The 21,497-nt window shown below is 41.5% G+C and overlaps 1 protein-coding gene across 7 annotated transcripts in view; it reads right to left on the bottom strand.

Moving 5' to 3' along the window:
* Positions 1–21,497, bottom strand: part of BABAM2 (BRISC and BRCA1 A complex member 2) — a 325,194-nt gene that overhangs the window by 19,941 nt on the left and 283,756 nt on the right. For 6 of the 7 annotated variants that reach the window (XM_090046987.1, XM_090047005.1, XM_090046963.1 and 3 more), the window contains one exon: positions 16,211–16,893. The exons of the other annotated variant lie outside the window; for it this stretch is intronic. In XM_090046987.1, the coding sequence (XP_089903113.1) occupies positions 16,830–16,893 (64 nt within the window). In that variant the 3' untranslated portion in view covers positions 16,211–16,829. Of the gene's footprint in view, positions 1–16,210; positions 16,894–21,497 lie in introns of those variants that run through there. 7 annotated transcript variants of the gene reach the window in all.

Here is a 21,497-nt window from a genome sequence, read left to right as displayed (position 1 = left end):
TCTATGGATCTCCCCCACAGCATTCAGGTACTTCAGTCACTGGAGGTCTTCTGTTCAGTAAGCTGCATCTGCCTGTATAAAGAGCCCACATGAAACCTCTCATTCCTTTATGCAAATGTTTTCAATCTGCCCAAGTTAAAATGTTAGCCAGTCCAAAATGTAGTGTTTCTTTTCGTCACTCCTGCTGTACTCATCACCTCCTTCATATTAATCCACCTTTGTGGATTTGTCAATGGCAACCACAAAGAAACTCAGAGCCAAACTAAACCTGGCATGACCTGAGTTGCTGTTACAATTTTATTGGCAGGAAAGCTGTTTGCAGTGGCCCCCATTTCAGCAAAGCACTTCCAATCCCATTGAATTCAATGGGCAAATTAAGAAAGTGCTTGAAAGCCCTGTTTGAAATGCGGGCCAGATACCATACCTTTGCTGACTGGATTATTTATACAAGTCTATCTTTCAAACTTTTAGAGGAGTTACCACATTTTAAGTGACGTCAAGACATCAAAAACATGCCTTTGGTAAGATCTTTAAAGGCGGTAGTGAAGGTCCACATTTTCCCCATAAATTTCTCTTCATTACCAATGGTGGATTAAGCATTCAGCCTTCACGTATACTGAAGGGAACGATAGACAGTCACAGTACTGTCTTTTAAGACCTTTCAATCCTCTTAAAATTACAGGGTCAGGTCCTGTGGATCTTATTCAGGTCTTACTCAGGCAAAACCCTTCATTGAGGTCAATGGGTAATGGGATACAAGGCTGAGAAAAATCTTCAGGTTTTGGACTACTGTAAGTGTAATTTGCTTCGTGGTAGCTGAAGACGTCTGGTGACTTACATGACATGCCACACCCACTCTTCCTTTATGCAATTGTACAAACATATCAGGGTAATGTAGGGTTATAACAAAATAACCACAACATGCAGGGAAAGGCTTCTTTTTTGTATGAGCCTCATCTGGTCTTAATCTGATTTTTATTTATTTATTTATTTTGAAAAGAACATCTGCTATTTTAAACTTTTCCCTGTGTAACCCAATGGAATCTATGTTAGTCTGCCCAGCATTAAATCAAAAATTTTCCATGATTCTCATTGCTGATCAAAGAGCTTTCATACAAAACAGTTTTGTGAGCAAATAGGCACACAACACAGCTCAATCAAGCAGGAGTAATAACATGCAAATGTGCCCCCACTTTCCTTGTCATGTGAAGGCAGCAGCACAAGAGTGCTGTAGGTTGTGCATAGAGGCAGCTGCTGCTAGAAATGAATGTTAATGTTAAGTGGCAGGCCTGGATGTTCCCCATGTGATTTCTTCTTTAACCCCAATCACATCTGACCTACATTCCTTGAAAATGTCATGGTATGGAAGACTAAGTTATTTGACCAAGATCCACAAAGGTATTTGGGCACTGTGATACTCAGCACTGGAACTCCTAATTTTAGGTGCCTGGCTCCTAGAATATAATCCGCAGCCCCTGATGCATGCGGGGGGGGGGGGGGGGGGGGGGTCGGGGAGCGGAGGCAGAATTTGACTGTTCCAAATGGGATTCATGAAAGCCAGCATGAGGAGTGAGGAGTCATCTAAGCTAGTCAATTAAAAATGCAGAGGACAGGAGCATGTCTTAAATTTCATCCCTTTACTGGGCTTAGGAGTCTAGTCCAGTGCTACCAAGCAGCATCTTCCTTCCCTAAAATTCAGTCCAGAACCCACTCTCCAAGCTAGGCACCAAGCCCTTTCTTTCAAACATTGGACAAGGGGCTCTACTTTCTATCAAAATATAACCAGAGAAGGTAGAAGTGCAGCCATCACTATCCTCTTAGGTACATTAGCTCATGGGTTAGCACATTCACCAGGGATGTGGGAAATCTGAATACAGTTTTCTCCTCTGCCTGTGGGATTCAAAGCCACACTTCCCACCCCCCTAACCACTATACTAGAGGCTATTCTGAAGTGAGAACTTTCCCAACACCTCCTGCTGGAGCTGTTTTCCTGGACATAAATGGTTATAGATTAACTGGGACCAAGGGAGGTGGTGGTGGTGGTGGTGAGAATGAGTATGACTCTTCAGCTTAGTGGTCAGGGATACTCTCCTGGGAGAAGGGAGATGTGGTTTTGAAGGGGTTGAATCCTCTCTGGCAGAAGAGGAAACTGAGCCCAAGTATCTCACATCCTGGGGGAGTGCTCTAACCACTAAGCTAGTAGATAAAAGGGAGGTGGTAGCAGTACCTTCTTCTCTTCCATTCTGAAGGAAAGGGTGAGCCAGCACTTCATGTCATACAAAGCCCTGTTCACCAGAGACAGATATGCTCTGAGAATGCCTACTGAGCAGAGTCCTTCTGGTGACGCAAGTAAAGGCACCTCTTGTTTGTGCATTTCCATTGGGTCTAGGTATGACCTAGCCACTAAGCTGCTCAGTCCTGTCAAGACTGAGGCATTTTTGGGCATGCCCAGAAACAGAATTTAGGCACCTGGGAAACTCTGATGTTGAGAACTTAGATGCCTACGTACGTCAGGGACCTCCAAGGTCAGGTCCAGCTGAGTACGGGTTTTGAAGATTTCAGCTTTGGACTTGGCCATCTACTTTTCACTTTAGGAGCTGAAGTCCTTGGGTAAAAGCTAGTCTTTTGTCCTTTCAAGAGCAGCTTTTCTCTGCTGTGGGAAGGCAGTGCTTGCAGTGGATAGAGCAGGTATATGGGAACAAATCTGCTGGATTCCATTGCCTGCCATTGACTTGTTCTGAGCCTCTGAGTCACTTCACTGCTCTGTCCCTCAGTCCCTGTCTGTAAAATGGATATAACTCCAAGGTTATTATGGAGATTGATTACTTAATGCTTGTAATGTCCTTTGATGAAAGGTACCATATAACTATGGAGCATTATTAATATTATAAACCAAGGACTTCACATGACATCTTTCCCTCATCAAAGTGAACGATTAGCTGCTATCAGTTTTGCTGTTTACATTAACAGGAGTTGCCACAGGATGCTGTTGATCATATTGAGGTTTTTAATATTAACATCTTACTGCAATTGGAACAGAATAAAGCAAGGGTACTTACAGTTGTCCTCTCCCTGGAACCTCAGGGGGAAACAGAACTGGTCATGGTTTTTATTACTGATGAAATCCACAACCAGCAATTTCTAGTCTTCCACAAAGAAAATACAAGGGGAAGTAGATATTATGGTTACATGCAATGGGCCTAAATTCATCCTTGGTGTAACTTTGTTCCAAAGATACATTCTGCTCTCAGTGACATGTCCATGTTCAGGAAGCCTTTAACCCTATGCAGAACTGATTAACTTTAAGTATGCACTTTAAGTTTGCTTCAAGTCACTGTGTTCCCAAATATGGGCCTTTAATTCTGACAGTCTCTCTCTTACTGTCTTCTTGTGTCTTGTTCCTTTTTGGTGTTTATTTTTTTTTTTACCATTATGGCCCCACTCTCTTGCAACTGGACTGAGTGGAGCCCTGCCTGCCCCCCTAACAAAATGTAGAGGGATCGACACTAGCAGCTCTGACTGCTAAGGGTAAAGCTTATATTTGCTTCACTATGGTAAATCCATTTCCTGTTTCATTTGTAGCAGCTTTGTTTAAATATTGGCTCAAACTGCATTCTTGATTAGACCAGATAAATCCATTAGCTTCTAAGGAATAAATCTACATTTACCCTAGTGCAATGAAAGCAAAGCTTAGTGTATTGTTAAGTTTTAGGATTCCACATGCATGCGGCTAGTGCTACAGCACAACTCAAAGCTGTTTGAGGCACTAAAGATATACATTATCAAGTTAATTGAAGCAATCTAAACTTCATTACATGTGTCCCTTAAATAATCAAGGCTGAAAGAATTTTTAAAAATTGCACTATCTCCTCCTAATTCATGCTGCTTGTTTACCTTTTGCATTTGCTTTTCCTTGGAGACAGAGAGAAAATTTGCTGTTACTGTTTCTAGTTGGTTTCACTTTTAGCCACTAGTGCTTGTGTTGCACACAGTGGAGGCCAACTCCAAATCCTAGCTAAAAAGCTTCTTTCAAATTGAATGAGTAAGACAACCCTTCAAATAACCATTTCTTTTCAGTGATCAGATTTTGCAGCCAGTTCAGTCAATCTGGAGGAATCCAACTGAATTCAACGGACTTTTTTCAAATTGATATTCACACAGAACTGAGACTGGCATCTGGCCTAAGTCCTGTTCCCTTTGAAGAAAAAAAAAAGCAACAGTTTTAAACAAACATCTAAATTTGGTCCTGAACTTCCCAACATTGTTTCTCTAATAAAACAAATAAACCCATATACGTTGAGATGCATCTGCACTGCAGGGGCTTGGACCTTTGAATGCTGCAGCGTGTGACCCAAAGCTGAGAAACCCCCACAACAATCACAGTAGTGCTGCTGGGCATCGTGGCGTTCGTGCCGGGGAGGATAGGCTTTGTGCTGCACAAAGAGAACTTGGTATCCGCCCACGGGTCTCCATGAAAAAGAGCAGCACCCTTGGCAGCAACAAGCCTTGAGTAAGCACTATTTTTTTTTTTATGGCTTCTCCCCACGCTCATCTGGACACTGTTCAGAGGATAACATCAGACCTCATGTGGTGCTTCTGCTGGCAGTAGTGAAATGTTGGAAGCAGAGCCAGGCACTTTCAGCACCACTTTTTTGTCTGTGTGTGTTGGTACATGTATAGGAGAGAAGGAGGGAGGGAGAGAAAGGGGGAAGGAACTAAGGCCAAGTTCAGGTGCAAGCAGCTGGATACAGGAATATTCACAATGAAAGGAAACTGGGTACAAGAAAAAGCCAGACTAGGCTTTCACTAAAACAAACAAGCAAAAAATAAAAAACAACCACAACAAAACAAAGGAAAACAAAAATGTGCCTTTGCCAGCAGTGAAGTGTTGTGTGGGCTAAAGAGACTGTATCTTCACTGGGGGTATGAAGGAGCTAGAGGGTTTCACTGGTAGCAAATCTACAAACAAACAATAGAGCCAGGGAGTGTTTTGCATTCAATAGTTAATCACAGTTTGCTGAGTGTTTATGCTTTTCTTCCCTGTAAAGGCATTTTTGGTCCACCTTCCAAACAGCTTGTTTTGTCCGTGAGATTTACTCTCGAGTGGCAGGATCAGATGCAAAGACAAACCTCAAAACAAGCATTATTTTTGTATTGGGATTCAAGGAGCTGACTCCTGCAAACAGGCTGTTCCGGTTAAGACAGTACCCTGGGTTTTTTGCTACCATTTTGATTCTACCCTGATATTAATTTCTTGTAGCTATTACCTTGGGTCACGTTCTATACTCTCTTTCATTTGTGTTAACTCTTTCATGTCTGTTTGTCTGCCACTCTCAGACCAGCTGGTTGTTCTTCCAAAACAGTAGATTTTGATGTATGCTGGGCCAATTGCTGCTTCTGTGCTGTCACTGCAAAAGCAGGTGTGTTCATACATTGAGAAGGCTAACTATAGATAGCTATCACACTGTCAAATCCTAGTGGAGACAAGGGACTATGCTTTTCTTTGATGGAGCTAGTCAATTAAACTGCAGATGCGTGGTACAGTGCTGACAGTAGATACTCAGTCACCCTTCTGCATCACAACAAAAGTCCATGCCAAGAATATAAACAAGGGATTGAAAAAAAAAGTTCAATTTATGCTTTTCAGAGCTGAAAATCCTGTTACATGCACTAAAGTTTTGAAGTCTAGTCATTTTTTGCTTTTCCTTTTCCTCCCTTCTTCCTTTATCATTTCCCCCTGATTTATCTTTAAAGCTGTACTGTCTTGATAACAAACCAGTGGGTTAGTTATGAACCTTTGTCACAGCTGGCATAGATTCCAGCATCTTAGTTTTAAAAAATGTATTCTCCATGACTTGGAGGGATTTACATGCAAGTGAGTGGGTGAGATGGATAGATGGATATGACAAGCAGGACGGCAAGTTAATGGTTGGGGAGACGTGAGTCATTGTAAGAGGGACATGGATAGTTGGGTGAATGGGATGCTAAGACAGTGTATTGCTTGGATGGATCCACGGGTAGGTGGCTGGATGAGGGGATAAGGCAAACATGTCTGATGAGTGAGGGGTGCATGGCTAGGGGTATGGACTAACAGGATGAGCAGACAGACATTGTGGGTGGGTTATGGATGTGGGGATGTGTGGGTGGGGATGTGGCCATAGTGAGTGTGTGAGAGTTTTAACACTAGTCAAGGGCTAGCCTTCATACAAAGCATTAATAGAAGTACAAACAATGGTGTGAAAAGAACACTTATCCACACTTGAGCTCACACTTTTAGAGCTGCAGTGGGGTGAGGGATGCTTGTTAAAAGAGCCTAGTGTAGACATAAACCAGGAAAGGCTAAAGGCAGGCTTCTAATACTTCCTGTAAACTCACGTAACAGGTTTGTGCAATTCCAATAAACCTATGCAAGTGACGATGTTACATACACAGATATCTGTCCTTTTACCATCCCTTTCCTGTGCATAATACTGCATTATAGAACAGGTGGGTAAAAATGTTTTTGGCAAAATTCATCTGTATGAACACTGCTACTCTGAGTGATGCTGGCAGCCTCCATGGTGTCATAAGGAGTTATCCTCAGCTGCTTACCTTCAAGCATCAAATTTACCTCCTGCACTTAAATGTTAACTTCAGAGCAGCCAAAGGAAGTACTTACTTCAAGCAATGCACAGTACAGTTCACATGCAAAAGTCCAGGTCACAGTGATGAATATTGAGAGACAGCTGAATACCAGGGATGAAATTTAAAGGGGGCTGGATAACTTACAACCCATCTTTAAACAATGTTAAACAAACTAAGGTAATGGGGAATATAATCAAATCCCATACTAGAGTCCATAAACTGACTGCCATTGAGGGTTCCTTCTTAGTTCCCATATACAGTTGTTGCACAATGGACTAGTTAGATTATCAAAGCAGCATAGGAGTGTCACCTTTGTCTCAAGTACAGACGTATTGATCACTAGGGCTGTGCAAAGATTCGGTTCCTGATTTGATCTGGCAGAGACTCGGGCCAATTCGGTGGCTGAATCTCTGAATCTGAATCGAATCAGAGGACCCTCTGATCTCTCTGAATCGAATCAGAACCCTCTGAATCTATTTGGAGAGATTCAGAAAGATTTGGAGATTTGGACATAGACACAGCTTTAAATGTTTTTTCTACATACCTCTAGGTACCAGGCGGCTCGTTATCTCTGCAATGCTGGGGTGCCTGGAGTATCCCACAGAAGCATGGGGAGTTCCCCAGTATGCTCGGCTGCAGACCCGGAAGTGGATCAGTAGCTGGGGCTCAGCAAGTGGTGCCTCCTGGGTCTGGGGGCACCCGATTGCCAAGTCAGGGCTGGAGGTCCGAGGGGGGGGGGGGGCCCAGTGTGCTCCCCAGCAGACCTGGAAGTGGACCAGAAGGACTTCCAGTCCACTCCAAGTTTGCTGCCAAGCACATGAAGGGTCCCCCGTACTTCTGTGGGATGCTCCATCCGCCCCAGCATTGCAGTGTTCACAAGCTGTGCTGGTACCTCAAGGTGCGTAGAGAAAACATTGAAAGCTGTGTCTATGCCCAAATCGTTGATTCTCCGAATCAGCATCAAATCTTGAGATTCGGATTTGGCCAAATCAAATCGGGGATAGTGATCCGAATCAACAAATTGAATCACTGTCCCTGTTCAGACCGAATCTGAATCAAATAGGACCTGGTTCGCACACCCCTATTGATCACCACCAGAAACATGAAATCAGCCTAGATGGACTATTGTTCTGATTGGCAAATCCTGTCTTTCTTACCAAATATCTTTGTTGTGCTGGCAAGAGCTTCCTCTTTAAACATTTCTCCCTTCCCTGTCATACGCAGGTATTTACATGACTGCAGTGAGCACACCATGTCAGTGCTAAATACCAGCTCAGTGGAAGTTACAAGGGAGGGTCAAGTTGCAAGGGTTTTTCATGCAACCTGCCCATAATTAGCCTCAAGCAGAGGGTGAGTCATTTGTAAGAGTCCAAGGTGCTATTAGGGCCAGACATGCCAGGCCCAGTGTATAATTATACAATCCACTACTGTGCAGAAACTGCTCCATTAAGCCATCTGACCCCATTAGAAAGAAACTGTTATTTTTCCTTGGTTACAAGCACTGTTAGTGCCCTGCACAAGATGAGCCCAACTCATACACCTTACACTCATTCACCCAAATTCACCTTTCTCTCTGAAATGAGAAAAACGTCATCCTGTTTCCTGGTTCAGCAGTAGGTTACCTGAGCTTGGAACGTGCAGTCCTGAGGCAAACAGAAGATGGTGAGATGCAGGCTTTCTTCTGAAATGAAGTAAGCTCAGGGCTCTTCTCCATCAAACCAAGCAGATTATGCTTGATACTAAATTAAAAGCAGGAACTGAAAAAAAGCTCCTACAAGAAATGTGAACAGTCTGTATTAACTAGCTTTTCAGTTTCGATTTTCTTCCACAGAAGCAAGGATAGGAAAGACAGGATGGCTCAGATGATAGTTAACAGGGTACAGAGCTTTTTAGATCGACCTAGAGTTAGGTTGTAGGGGTGCAAGTTGACTACAATACCCATTTTTCTGGGGGGCTCAGGGACAGTTCAATACTCAAAATGGGCATGGGTAGCCCAGGATAGGCAGTTTAGACATAAGATTTAATAGCGCTGCAGTTGGATTTGGCTGTTCTTTCTTATCAGAACGTCAAAGGAAACATCTACTTTTTCAGCGTTAACCCATCAGGCACAGCTCTCCAAACAAAGGAACAAATATGGTTCCTAGTTGCCCCATATCTGTGACCACATCTGCTACCCTGAAGTTTCAGTATCTGGTATGCAGTGAGCTGTTGGGGGATCAGGCCTGTTACTAGCAAAAAAGATTTCCCACCCTCACAATTGGTGCTGCTCATCCTTGTTGGGAATCTGGGCTTGAAGATCAAAGGCTTCTCATCCTTAGAAGCAAGTCTATTAGGAGAGGTTCAGTCACCTTGTCTGGAAAGGGGCAGGGAAAGTTTGCACTGCGGAAGACTGTTGTTGTAGGGATAATCAGAAGACTTTGGTCTCCAGAACTGTCACTCTGACATCAGTACTAAATTCCCTTTAAAACATACAAAAAACCCTGATGTGCTTCATTTTTAAAGCAAGTATTAAAAATCTTTTAGCTGCAGGGGACAGTGGGATAAAAGAAACAAGATGTCAAATTATAATCAGCTTGAATCATTTTGAATAAACACTGAGGCATTAAAATGTACCCTGTTTGCTAGCAGGCATAATAGCTTACAAAATATTCACTCCACCCCAAATCAAGGACTTTAGAACCCAGTAATGCCAGAAACAGATGCCCTCGATCACCTAAGGTTTTCTTTTCATTGGTACGGCTTTCTCATCCTCACAGGTGGAAAAGCAACATTAGAGTTTAAAGAGAGTTTGATGAAAACATGTAGCACCCCAAGGATCAATTTTCACTGCAGGAGGTTGCAGAGCGCATTGTACACTAGGCATTAATTCTTCACCCTCTTCTGGTGACAAGAGAGCTCTGGAGAGCTGCAGGCATGAATAACATTAGACTTCTGGTGTGTACTTTGTTTTTCATGCCTGCAATTAAATGCTTGCTTTATTTCCTGTTGTTTAATATTGTATTTATTCTATATCGCTGCATGAAAAAGCTTGTTCTTTTTTCCCTTTTCTTTTTTTTTTTCCCCAAGCTGCACTGGGGACACATTTGAAGGCCGGTATTGTGGTCTCAGCAAGCAATGGGGCTGCCGCCAAACCTCGCTTCCTTTGCTGATTTCTTGATGCTTTAAATTGTATTTTCATCAGTTGATTCTGATTTTTTCTTCTGGTTTCTTGCCAGATAATTACCACACAAATGAAACTATGCTTTGCACAATGCCCTGGAAACAAGAGTTGAAATTTTAAATACAGGTGGAGAATAGAGGAGACACTCTGATAAGCGACATACAATCAGTAACATGGGGTGATAGAAATGAACTGAACTTTATGAGGCCACAACTTTAAAAATATTCTGGTGCCAAAACTAAAAAATGAATCTCATTAATTTTGCAGACTTAGTCACAAATGCCTAATCTGTTTTCAATAGGTTAGGCTAGCTGATCTCTGCCTCCATTATGTTTGCCCTTCTTCAAGTAACTCTGCTTGAAAGTCTTTTCTGCTAACCGACAAAAATCAGTGGATTAAAACAATCTGTTAAAATCAGTTTAGACATAAAACTGATTTTAGGGCATGAAATCAAAGCATGAGAGCGCGTGAGTACAACCATTTGGAACGTCCACGTGAGGAACATCATTTTTTCATGGTTAACTTTTGTTTAATCATATGGAGGTCACAGAGCTCTCATTTCTGATGAACAGTGGAGTGTCACTCCTGTTGCCGCCCTCCAATGAACACCATACTTCCTTTCACCGAAGAGAGATGCTTCTACTGGTCACCTTTGCAGAAGCCTGTTGTTTCTCTCATGCAGGCCTATAAAATAGCTACACTCATTTGAACAACTGCTGCCGCTTTGTTAAAATAGCTTCTGGACCTTGAACTCACTAGAAATAGCTAATTCAGATGTACTCAGAAGATTACATGGATCCACATTTGTGTATAAAAAGCTCTACTGAGTAAATAACATTTCATTTGATAGACTTTGTCCACTCTTGGTTTCACGCAGTACTAAGAAAACATACTGAAACACTTTCAGCTAAACTGGTTCCTAGCCAGTGAGGAAAAGGCCAAACTGCCTTGAAAGATATACAGACAATTAAGAGTGAAACTCACAAGTAGGTAAATTATGAGATTCTTTAGTAATATTTTTAGAAGTTCTGAAGCAGTATGACATTTAATGGGAGCTCCCATATATCAATAAAAAAAGACACTAATTATTCATAGAGAGGGCAGAATGGTACCCTAGGGCATCCTTACACATGCTCTGGGGTGGGGGGGAGGTGGTACTTTAATAAGAGCAGCTCCAAGAGCTGCTTTAATTAAAGCACCTGCAGCATCACATATATTCAGTGTCCCATGCTTGAAAATAGTGGCAGGGGTGCTTTTACTAAAGCTTGTCAAATGACCTTTAGTTAAAACACCCCCGCCGCCATTTGAAGCACAAGGATACTGAATACATGTGATACAGAGGCTGCTGGAGTGTGCCAATTGGCACACATTGGAGCAGATGTCTGGCACCTGTATAGGTGCCCCTAGACTAGAGTCTAACCAGTTCAGAGAGACATGAGCTTTCACAGCAACAGCCTACTTCACAGGTGCCTTCCTGCCCGACTTGAAATTACCATAATTAACCACTTCTCTAGTTATCAAAGGAAGATTGTTCATTGGTTATATGTTTTGTAACAGATGCGTGTTAATTCCAGCCCAGATCTTGGCAGCTCTCAAAAGCTAAACTGAGTCAGGCCAGGTCAGCTCTTGAATAGGAGGACTTCTAAGATCTCCACATGCTGCAAGTGATGCTGGTGATGCAGTGGTGTACCACTACTTTGACTGAGCCAAACCAATGCTCCAACACAACTGAAATCAGTCCAAGATGAGTCAAGAAGCACATGGCATGACCTTTTGTGTCACTTTTCCAGACATGCTATTATTCTTCAACAAGCTTTCCAAAGAAATCTAATCCAGATTTAGAACAGATAGACTGAGTATAGGTTATGGCAGAGAGGATGAAAGAGGCAGAAAGATAAAGACTTTACCAAATGTTGGCATAATTTAGTATACTGTGAAATTTTATGAGAAAGCTTAATTGCATTCCCTTTGTTAAAGTGTTTATTGGAAGTGAACTCTTAGACAGGTTTCCTATAATTTCAAGGTGTTCAGTAATTTCTCATATATCAGGAGCTAAAATGCAGACACTAGATCAGTTATTTTTTAAATTGAACATGCATTCTAGTAGAAAAGAACACAAGAACTGGTGGTCTCACTCCCCACTCAGAATGTCATCATTCTTATCATTCACTGGAAAGAATGTTATTATTTGGCAGCAGATCAGACTATTATCTCTATGCAAATAAGTCATGGCCCATGTGGATACCTGTAATTATATCAATAAATATTTGTGGCTTTTTAAGGTAGGACTATTCAAACATGCCGTCTCTATGGCTTTTATCATTCTGTAGATCAATATATAAGAGTGATTCCTTCATGGTTCCACACATTTCCTCCCAACATCTCAATTCTTTCACTGCTTAGTTCTCAAAATACATTATTCTGTGAACCAGCATAATGGGCTCTGTGAAATGCTGGTGGTTCAATGAGCACAGTTTAGGAAGCACTGCTCTAGAATAAAATAAATACCCACACTATTTAGGAATCGAATACATTAAAAAATCTATAAAATTCCAAAATGGCAAGCCTGGAGATTGAAGTTACCCATTTACCTAAGAAAGAGGAAAGAAAATTTTCTTTGAATGGAAGGTGACCAACTTCATTTCTAACTTTAAGAGAATGCCACTGAAGACAAAAATTTCAATATAATGTCTATTCAATCACTGGCCTCTGACAGATGACAGAAATACGTTAACTGGGTTCACTTCTAGTATGTGGAATGTGAGCATCTGATCAATTAGGAACTTGACTGAAATCATCAATTCTCATCACATAGGGTACCTGTAGACATGCAGGGAGACTGCTCCAATGCGCTGTAATTACAGTGCGTCAGAGCAGACTAGATTAATCAAGCCTGCTGGAACGTGTTAAATAGAATCCACATGCAGCCTCCATGTCACGTGTATTCAGCACCCTTGCACTTCAAATGGCAGTGGCAGTGCTTTAACTAAAGTTCAGTGAATGAGCTTTAGTTAAAGCACCCCGTTGCCATTTTGAAGTGCAGGATGCTGAATACACGAGACACTGCAGGCGCTTTAATTAGAGTGGCTCTTAGAGCTGCTCTAATTAAAGCAATCCCCTCCCATCCCTGAAGCATATGTAAAGATGCCCCTAGATCAGGGGTTGTCAACCAGGGGTACTTGGGAAACGGCATCAGGGGGTACGTGGGGGCGGCGTGGAGAAGTGCGGGTACTTGGGAAGCAAGCCGCCATGTGCTGCCGCCGCTGCCACACACCTGTTGCTGCCTGCAGGCCGCAGCGCACGGTGGCAGCAGGTGGTGGCGCATGGCAGCAGTGTGCAGTGGCAGCAGTGGTTGTGCCAGCACCCTCCCCTCCCCACCATCAACCAGTCTCTGGGGGACCCTCCTCCCCCTCTCATCCGCAGGGTACAGTCCAGGAGGGGTACCCACCAGAAGGGCACACTCCTTAAAAAAAGGTTGAAAACTCCTGCCCTAGATATTAGTAAACTTGAATATATCCAACAGTTGATTTTGTAAGCCTTTGTAGTGGTATCTTAGGATAATTTTGGAATACTGAGACAATAATAAAGCAGCAGTCAATTATCCAAAATACTAGGACTATTGTTAAGGATACACTTTTGGCTAAAATTATTCAGGTAATTTTACAGTGAAATACATATTGGTTACTATTAGATTTTGACATCATCATGACACTTTCTGATCTATAGGGATAACCAAAGAGACGTTTATACAGGTACTAACTAAATACGCAGTAACCAGCACTACTGCACAGAAGCACTGGTGCTTACTTTGTCAGTGAAGCTAGCGCACAGTAGACTAATTCTAAAGTGCATGAGCATGGCTTTTGCTGTGACACGCTAATAAGTAGAATTAGTCTACTGCACATTTAGCGTCTTATGGAGAAGTGCTCAGCTTCTCCTAAAAAAAGATGGTCACAACAGCTTACAAATTAATAACTAGATTGTACATGCACTGAAGTATAAAAGTTATATTTTTTTTTCTGTAGTTTCTTAGTCAGTCTTTTATGGTATTTTCTTTTAGAGAGACAGCAGAACACTAGGACAAGACCTTATATTTCAACAGAAAAATAAATGTCTTCTATATTCCCTTCTATATCCCCACAGCAATGAAAATATTCTTGGTGTATGAAAGAGTGGTTTGAATTATACCTCAAAAAGTGTAGACTTATGACTGTTGCAACTGACTGGTTAATGTAGGAGTTGGCAACAGATGGCTCACAGAGCTTTCGGATCTGGCCCAGATCAGACTGTGGCTTCAGCGGCTTTCAGTGGCAAGGGCTGAGAATGGCTGGTGTGGAGAAAACTTACCTGAAGCTGGAGAGAGGCGGCAGGATGCCACGGTTCAAGATCAAAAGAAAAACCCGTGGTGGAGCCAGGAGAAGCCAGGAACAGTTTCCGGGTCTGTTTGGGCATGCTTTGTAAAAGTGTGCCAGGGGTGATAGGCCAAGTGGCCACCCAGCACCGAAATAAAAGGCCCAGCAGGAAGGAAGCCGGGGGAACAGGAAGAGGAGTTCCCACCTGGCTCAGAGAGGTCGAAGAGGACCGAGGGGCTGGGGGCAAAGGAGACGTCGTGGCGCCCCAGAGGGGAAGCCACAGGAGACAAGGCAGGCCAGCTAGGGTCCAGAGAGTCACCTACAAGGCCGGCATGGGCAGAGGCCAGCAGCAGCGGTCATTGGGACACTGGCGAAGACAACACAGCCCAAACCCAGACGCAAATGATGGGCAACAGGTACCGAATCCAGGGAGGGGGTAACCTGTCAAGAGGACCTGAAGCCTGGGTGGAGGCTGACATCCTGTGAACCGGGGAACACTGAAGAGCGGTGGTGGATGCTCAGTGCCAGTACTATCTGTAGCCCATAGCCACAGCCCTTAAGAAACTGAGCAACAGTGAGGGCCAGAACACCAGCCCCAATGGATAATATCACGGTTGATGTTAGGTGGGCTGTAGGGGAGGTGGAGCCCCGAGAAACAATAATCACAAGGACAACCAAAGGGGAGTACCAGGGGAGATGGGATCAAACATCTTTCTCCTGCTAAAAGAAACAATTGCCAAAGATGTGGCAGGCAAGACCCCTGGGGAGCTGACCCAAGGCTGCTCCCAGTAGCCTGGCTGTGCAACCCAGAAGGCGATGGCGAGGTTCGAAGGAGACCCAGATGTGCGACGCTCGCGGGGAGAGGCATGGAAAGCTGTAGGTGGGATCCTGAGTCTCTGGCAAAGGGGGAGCTCTGCTCATGCCACACTGCAGTCAGTTGGCATGGGCTCTGGTGAATGGGGGCTTTTGCTGCGGTACACTGCAGCTGAATAGTAGGATAAAACAGCAGTGGTGCTAGGTCCAATGGCCACCTACTTCATTCCAGCCCCCCTGCCAGAAAATGTTGCCAACCCTTTTTCCATGCATGCTTTGTAATAACTTTTCATAACTGTTATTGAGTTTTATTTTGCCTTCAGCAGACCAACATGGTGCGCATGCAAGGGGGAATTTATCTGAAGGCCCTTGCAGGCTGTTTATACACCTCACTTGATATATCAGTAATCCTAAGGTATTGGTCAGAGGATAGACTCCATTACCTTTTCTGCAGACTTGAAGAAAGGATTCCGACCTAGCCATGACTTCTATTTGGTCTTCAATTCCTGACTGACTGAGCTTTTCAGTCATACATGGGGAAACTTTTTCTTTATTTTTTCTTCTTTGCATAAATTTGTTAGGGAAGATACTTTTCAGGTACAAACCCAATTAGAAGAATTTGTTAATTCAGAAAGAGCACGTGGGTTCCTTAGTCATATATTCCTCTTGTAAACAACAGGTTTCTTTAAAAAATCCCCAGTTATATAAACACAAGGATAATATTGCCAATCAAATAGTTTTATATGGTTCTATTAAGATAGGCAGCTATTATATGGTGATATATTAACTTCCAAATGGATGTTTTAGCATAGCTTCATCACCCCTGTACCATTTGTTTAGTTCTGTAACACTTAGGAGAAGCAAGGCACTTTTTCCACCTGACATTTATAACAACATATGAACTTTATTTTATTCCATGCTGGAAAGTACCCTGTCTATTTACAATTAATTTGGGAAGTGACACCATTAAGAGTCAGCTATATCTGGTCTTCCATAACATATCACAAAAAGGGGAAGATGAGTGGCTGGGATTCTGCATTTAGCATTTCTGTATTAGGAAAAACGACGTCGTCTTCTTTTCATAAAGTAAATGTGCTGATTCTAACTGCAAGTCTTCGATTAAATACACTTACAGCTCTATTACTATAACTGTTATCTACAAAGCTGTAGGCCTGTTTTGTCAACTTAGATTACACAGTTGGCGACTGAACTTTTCATACTAAAGCAACAGACTCTTCTTAGCAATAATGATGAATATTAATTAGCCACCTTTAACTTTATTGCTTAAACTAACCAACAACATAAGGACACTGCATTCAACACATGATGAACTTTCAACTGTGATGTTAAAAATGTTGTCAACATTAAACTCACTTGAAAGGCACTGCGTAAATTGCATGACTCACATCCATACCTGTATGGATAAGAACCATAAATATAGGCAAATGTCAGAGGCAGAATATGGCACTATATAGTCCACGAGGCATTCTAGTATGTATGGCAGTTATATGTTCTTAGGATACGCTGAAAAATAGTAACTCAAACATACAAAGGCTCAGAAAATGGAGAACGTTGCTTAGAAAGAAAAATTACACCACTGCCTGAAAGACAAGTATTTCTGAAACAGGGCATCACATAGAACATTACTGTCACAGGAAAATGGTATCATATCTAAACAGTGTCTTAAAAATTTAATCCAGTAATTTAGCCAGATAAGGTCCTTGTTTCACAGATCTGATGAAATCTGTAGTAATCAAAACCATTCCAGCAGCAAAAAGCACATATAGATGTTCCAACCCACTTCCAGGAGGTCCTCTTGTGTGTTGATGTGAATGTGGATGTAAGAATCTATCTGGCACCATCTCAAAATCTGGTGTTTCCTAGAGCTTTCCATTGGCAAATGCTGCCTCCTGGAACTGAGGTACAAATGTTTTGAAATAAGCCCTGGTGGGAAAAAGAAAGCTAATGGTTAGCAAGGAACAAACTCAGAATGTGCATGTATGTGTGGGTATGCGTGTACGTACGAGTGTGCATGAGTTTGCCCTGTCCATATTTAAGAACCAAGAAAACAAAAAACCCCAGGAAGCAAAAGTCAGCCAAATCCATGTTTAGACACACAAATAAATGCCCTGATTTTCAGAAGTCTAAAGTGAATCACTAGGTTTCCACCTTTTAATTTCAGCAGTGACTATTTTTTTATAGATTGATTACAGTCACATACAACATTTTTAATGTGGTCAACACTAATCTCCTCCTCCTGTACCAGAGAAACTCTAGATTCCATTTTTTATTTCAAATTTTATATATCCCAGAAATCTTCTAGTCTTTCAGCCAAAATATTTTCCTGGGAATTTCAGTGAATCATTCACAATTGTTCCCATTTTACCCCTTTTTCTTTGTATTTTAATTCCTTTGGTTTTGATATAGCAGTATTTTAGAACCAGAGATAGTGATGAACACTGGAAAATGGGGTTACACCATTGGCTGTGGCATTATATATTCAATATTCCACATTTGAAGCCCAACATACTTCTGCATTAGTTGAATTTATTCAGTTTTTGAAAAAGCTTCACATGTGGCACCATTGGCGCAAAAAAGTCACTTACAGGAAGTCAAAGTATTGGAAATGGATAAGCCTCTTTTCAGGAACTTGTATGAAATACAAGGTTCACAGAGATGGTAGAACAGTTTATATTACCTTCACTTTATTTTCCATAATGAATAAATATCAACACTTTAAATGGTCTGTAACACAATACTTGCTAGTTAAAAGAAAAGTTTTCTGAGAAAGTTTGAAATTCTGATACATCAGTCTATAAATGAGGGTATTAGTTTCACTATCTTTAAAATGAACTGAGTAGCTTTTTTAGCCTATAAAATGAGTCTATTTTATGCTGGTTTGTAAAATACCTTTTGGTTTATTGCACTTCATCCCTCAAATCTGTACCAACAGCAGACATATTAATTCTGAAATGATATGCTGCTCAAAATAACTTGGTTGCAAAGCATGTTAAAGGCAGTTAAGTTTTAGTTCTCCCATTCGGTTCTACAATTTTACCTACTGATCATTCTCCGAACACTGAACTCTTAACCTGTTCTTTCCTATTTTACATCTACTTTTCAGTCTGTATCACACAGTATTTTCTTGGTGCATTTCTGAAATAAGATGCAATGCACATTATTTACAGGTATCACCTATGTCTACCGGTATGAAAATAATAAATGCCAAGAATTCCAGGGATTTCATCAGGCACACAGACATGCTGAATATCTCCACAGTCAATCAAGATCTAATTTCATAACACAGGCAGAAGACCTAGCTGCCACTCAACATCAATTACTCCTCCGTCAGACTTGAGATAGTACATGCTGTAAGATCAGAAACCTCTTCATCTGCTTGTGACAATGTGCCTGATAGACTCATTAAGCTGCAGTAACATTAAACTTGCAGAAGATGTGTGAAGCTATATGACATGCTGACCAAAGGCCAGATGAGCAGTGTAAAGGAGGAGTATCATAAATGGCTTGGGGAATTTAGCATTGTATATTGGACCTAAGAACGATCATGAAATAAGAGAGAACGTTAACCAATTTGATGTTTTATAAAGTACCGAGAAGCTATTGGGCTAAGTACAAATAGTCAAAAGCCAGAGGCTGAATTGATTCAGTCCTTGCATGTTAGGCTAAGTTGTGTAAATTGAACTGAGAAGCAAGTGAAAAGACATTCACTTTTGATTCCAGAAATGCAGGCACATGCCTGCAGTGGCCCAGGCCAGGAGCTGGGGAATGGTAGAGTACACTTCCCTGCTTGGCTGGAGAGGACAGCTTGGGCCAAGGCTAGCCTGCCCACCCTGCAAGGGGCGGACGGAGGTGCAAAGCATCCTGGGATGCCAGAGGAATGTGAGTTAATTTGAATCTGAAGAGGATTTGGGAAAGAAGTTCAATAAACCAATTTATCAGTTTAGTCTGATACTATATCCATTCAGGTTTATCTTAAACCGACTAGTGTTGGCCATTTTGAAAGCAGTTTGTGTGAATGAACTTCTGTCGTGTTACAGATCTGAACCAGTTTCTGATCACTTATATCAGTTTATGTGTAATTTCTGTCCCTAGCCTTGATGCACAAAATGTTGATGCAGCTTTTAGGACTGCTTACAAAATGACTGCATCTACTGGCACTCAACACTCACATATGTATGTGTAAAGCAGCTACGTGTCATCATCTGATCTACATGAGCAGCTACGGGTTTTGTACTTTTTCATGGTTAATGTTTCAAAATATAGCCTATTGCAATGTCATGGCCAGTCTGGCACCATGGGACTCTCTCTCATATGTTGTCAATTGCAGTATCTCTGTCATCCCCTTAGCAGTTCTCTCTGTGTTACTCGGCTTAATATTGAATTATATTTCCTTTGCTTGCTTCATTTAAATGGATTCTTCATTTCCCTTCGATGGATTCTCTGTAGAATCTCCTCCCATATCTGCTCCCTTCTTTGCTACCTCTAGTTCCAATAATCCAACAAAAACCTTTCCGTCCTAAACTGGTTTTCTATCTGATGGACATAAAAGAAAGTATTTCTATATTTTCTTTTATGAAATACACTTTCCCTAGGATCTCTAGGAATTGTGTTGTATTAATAACACAAATGTATTAGCAACACAGTAACTGTATTACTTCTCAATTTGCTTGCTGCTGTGGCATGATTCTCAGAATGAAGCTAGTGACACTAAGTACCTACTTCTCATGCCATCTTTAGCTGCATTTAAATTTTTCCATCTTCTCACCATGCTCTCATATATACTTTTTCCTTCTGCTCCACTAGCAATTTCAACTCCTTCTTACAGTCTGATCCCTGGTACTATTTCAGCAAGAACATTACGTCTTTGCTTGTTTAGATCCCACTTGGAGAGATCCCACAAGTTCACGAGTTCAGTACTTCACAACAGTAAACGCCCATAATTCTTTCCTATGCTTTTAGGCTTGGCTTCTACTTTGTCATTTGTCTTATCCAGAATGAGATACAGGTTATATCAAGGACAATAACCCAGGATTGTTTTTTCCATCCGGGGACGCAAAATAAGAGAAATTATGAAAAGTGACTTAAGTGGATGATTATTCATCGTATTTTCAGTTGCTGAAGAAATAGACAGGAAACCTGCAGAAATTCAGCAGTATCACACACTTAGTGCAATGAGATAAGACTGTTATTTTAGTTGAAGGATAGCGGACATAGTAGGGCAGGGAGACTTGAAATGGTGAGATGAGAAAAGGTTAAGGCCCTGGTGTAAATTAGTGTTTCAGTTCTGGGAACAGAAAGGAAATGCCAAATTTTTGGATACTTCAGCATCAGGATTTATCCAGAGGCCCTATATGGGGAGAGGAAAAAGGAAGGTGACAAATGACTCAGATCATTAGAGCTGGTTGAAAATTTTTCTGCCAAAATGATTTTAACAGAAAACGTAGCTCCTGCAAAACTGAGTTTTAATTTTGGTGAAATATTTCAAAAATGAAATAAAGTATTTGGTTTTGAGTTGGTTTGGCCTGACTTGAAACATTTTGGTTGTTGAACTGAACCGCAACAGGTTTTTGTTTTTGGTTAGCTTGACATTATGCTATTAACCTCAAGTGATGGTGCTTTATGGGACCTGAAACCCAAGTATTTTATGTCCCCCATGCTCTCCTACAACCTAGGGCCCTCAAACCAGACTACACATCCCATGATATACTGGCAGTCTTCCATCACACCAAGCAATATGGTGCATTGTGGCAGTCATAATTGTAAAATATAAAAGGAAATGCAGTCTGACCCAGGAACTCAGACCACAGAGAAGAATAACAGCATTAGGCACAAACATAACTCTCACCCAGCATGATGTAGTTTAATGTTAAACTGACTTGAAACATAACACTTCCACATTTCCCTACCAGAATTTGTCAGACCTTTGTTCTGCAATTTTGATATTTGACTTTTCCTCCCAACTTGGGACAAAACAAAAGTCAAAATATTTAAATTTTGTGTGAAATGGATATTTTGATTTTTATTTAGCTCGAGAGATTATTAACCCTCGAGAGCAGAAAGTGTCACGTCTTTGCCCACTGACACAGGTGAAGTGTAGTGAAATTCATGCAAACCTTTTAAGATAATAATATAACATAGCTGAAGAATACATTGCCCTACAGTAAGATGAGAATGTCCGTATTATAGATTCAATTCAGTCTGAATTGTAAAGATTAATTTAAAGAAATAAAACCAAATAAATGAAATATGCTGTGCCAGTCTGAACTCTTTTTACATAACAACTGGAAAGTGGTTTTTCCTCATGCTGATACAATTTGTTTTATATCGATATGAATTTTAAAATGACATATAACCCTGCCTCCTGTACACACACACACACACACACACACACACACACACAGAAACAGGCAACTACAGCATGTAACCAAGGTTTTTAAAGGAAGATTAACTTCTCATGATACCCAGTCATTTAAGTCCATTCATAAAGAACAACTCAGGGCTCTCAACAACTGTAAACTTCAAGTGTG

This window comes from Crocodylus siamensis, chromosome 1 (assembly GCF_052110815.1).
Source record: "Crocodylus siamensis isolate JL-2025a chromosome 1, ASM5211081v1, whole genome shotgun sequence".
In the NCBI taxonomy this organism is placed as follows: domain Eukaryota; kingdom Metazoa; phylum Chordata; order Crocodylia; family Crocodylidae; genus Crocodylus; species Crocodylus siamensis.
Note: the sequence above shows the minus strand (reverse complement) of the source record. Positions and strands in the feature narration are given on the sequence as shown.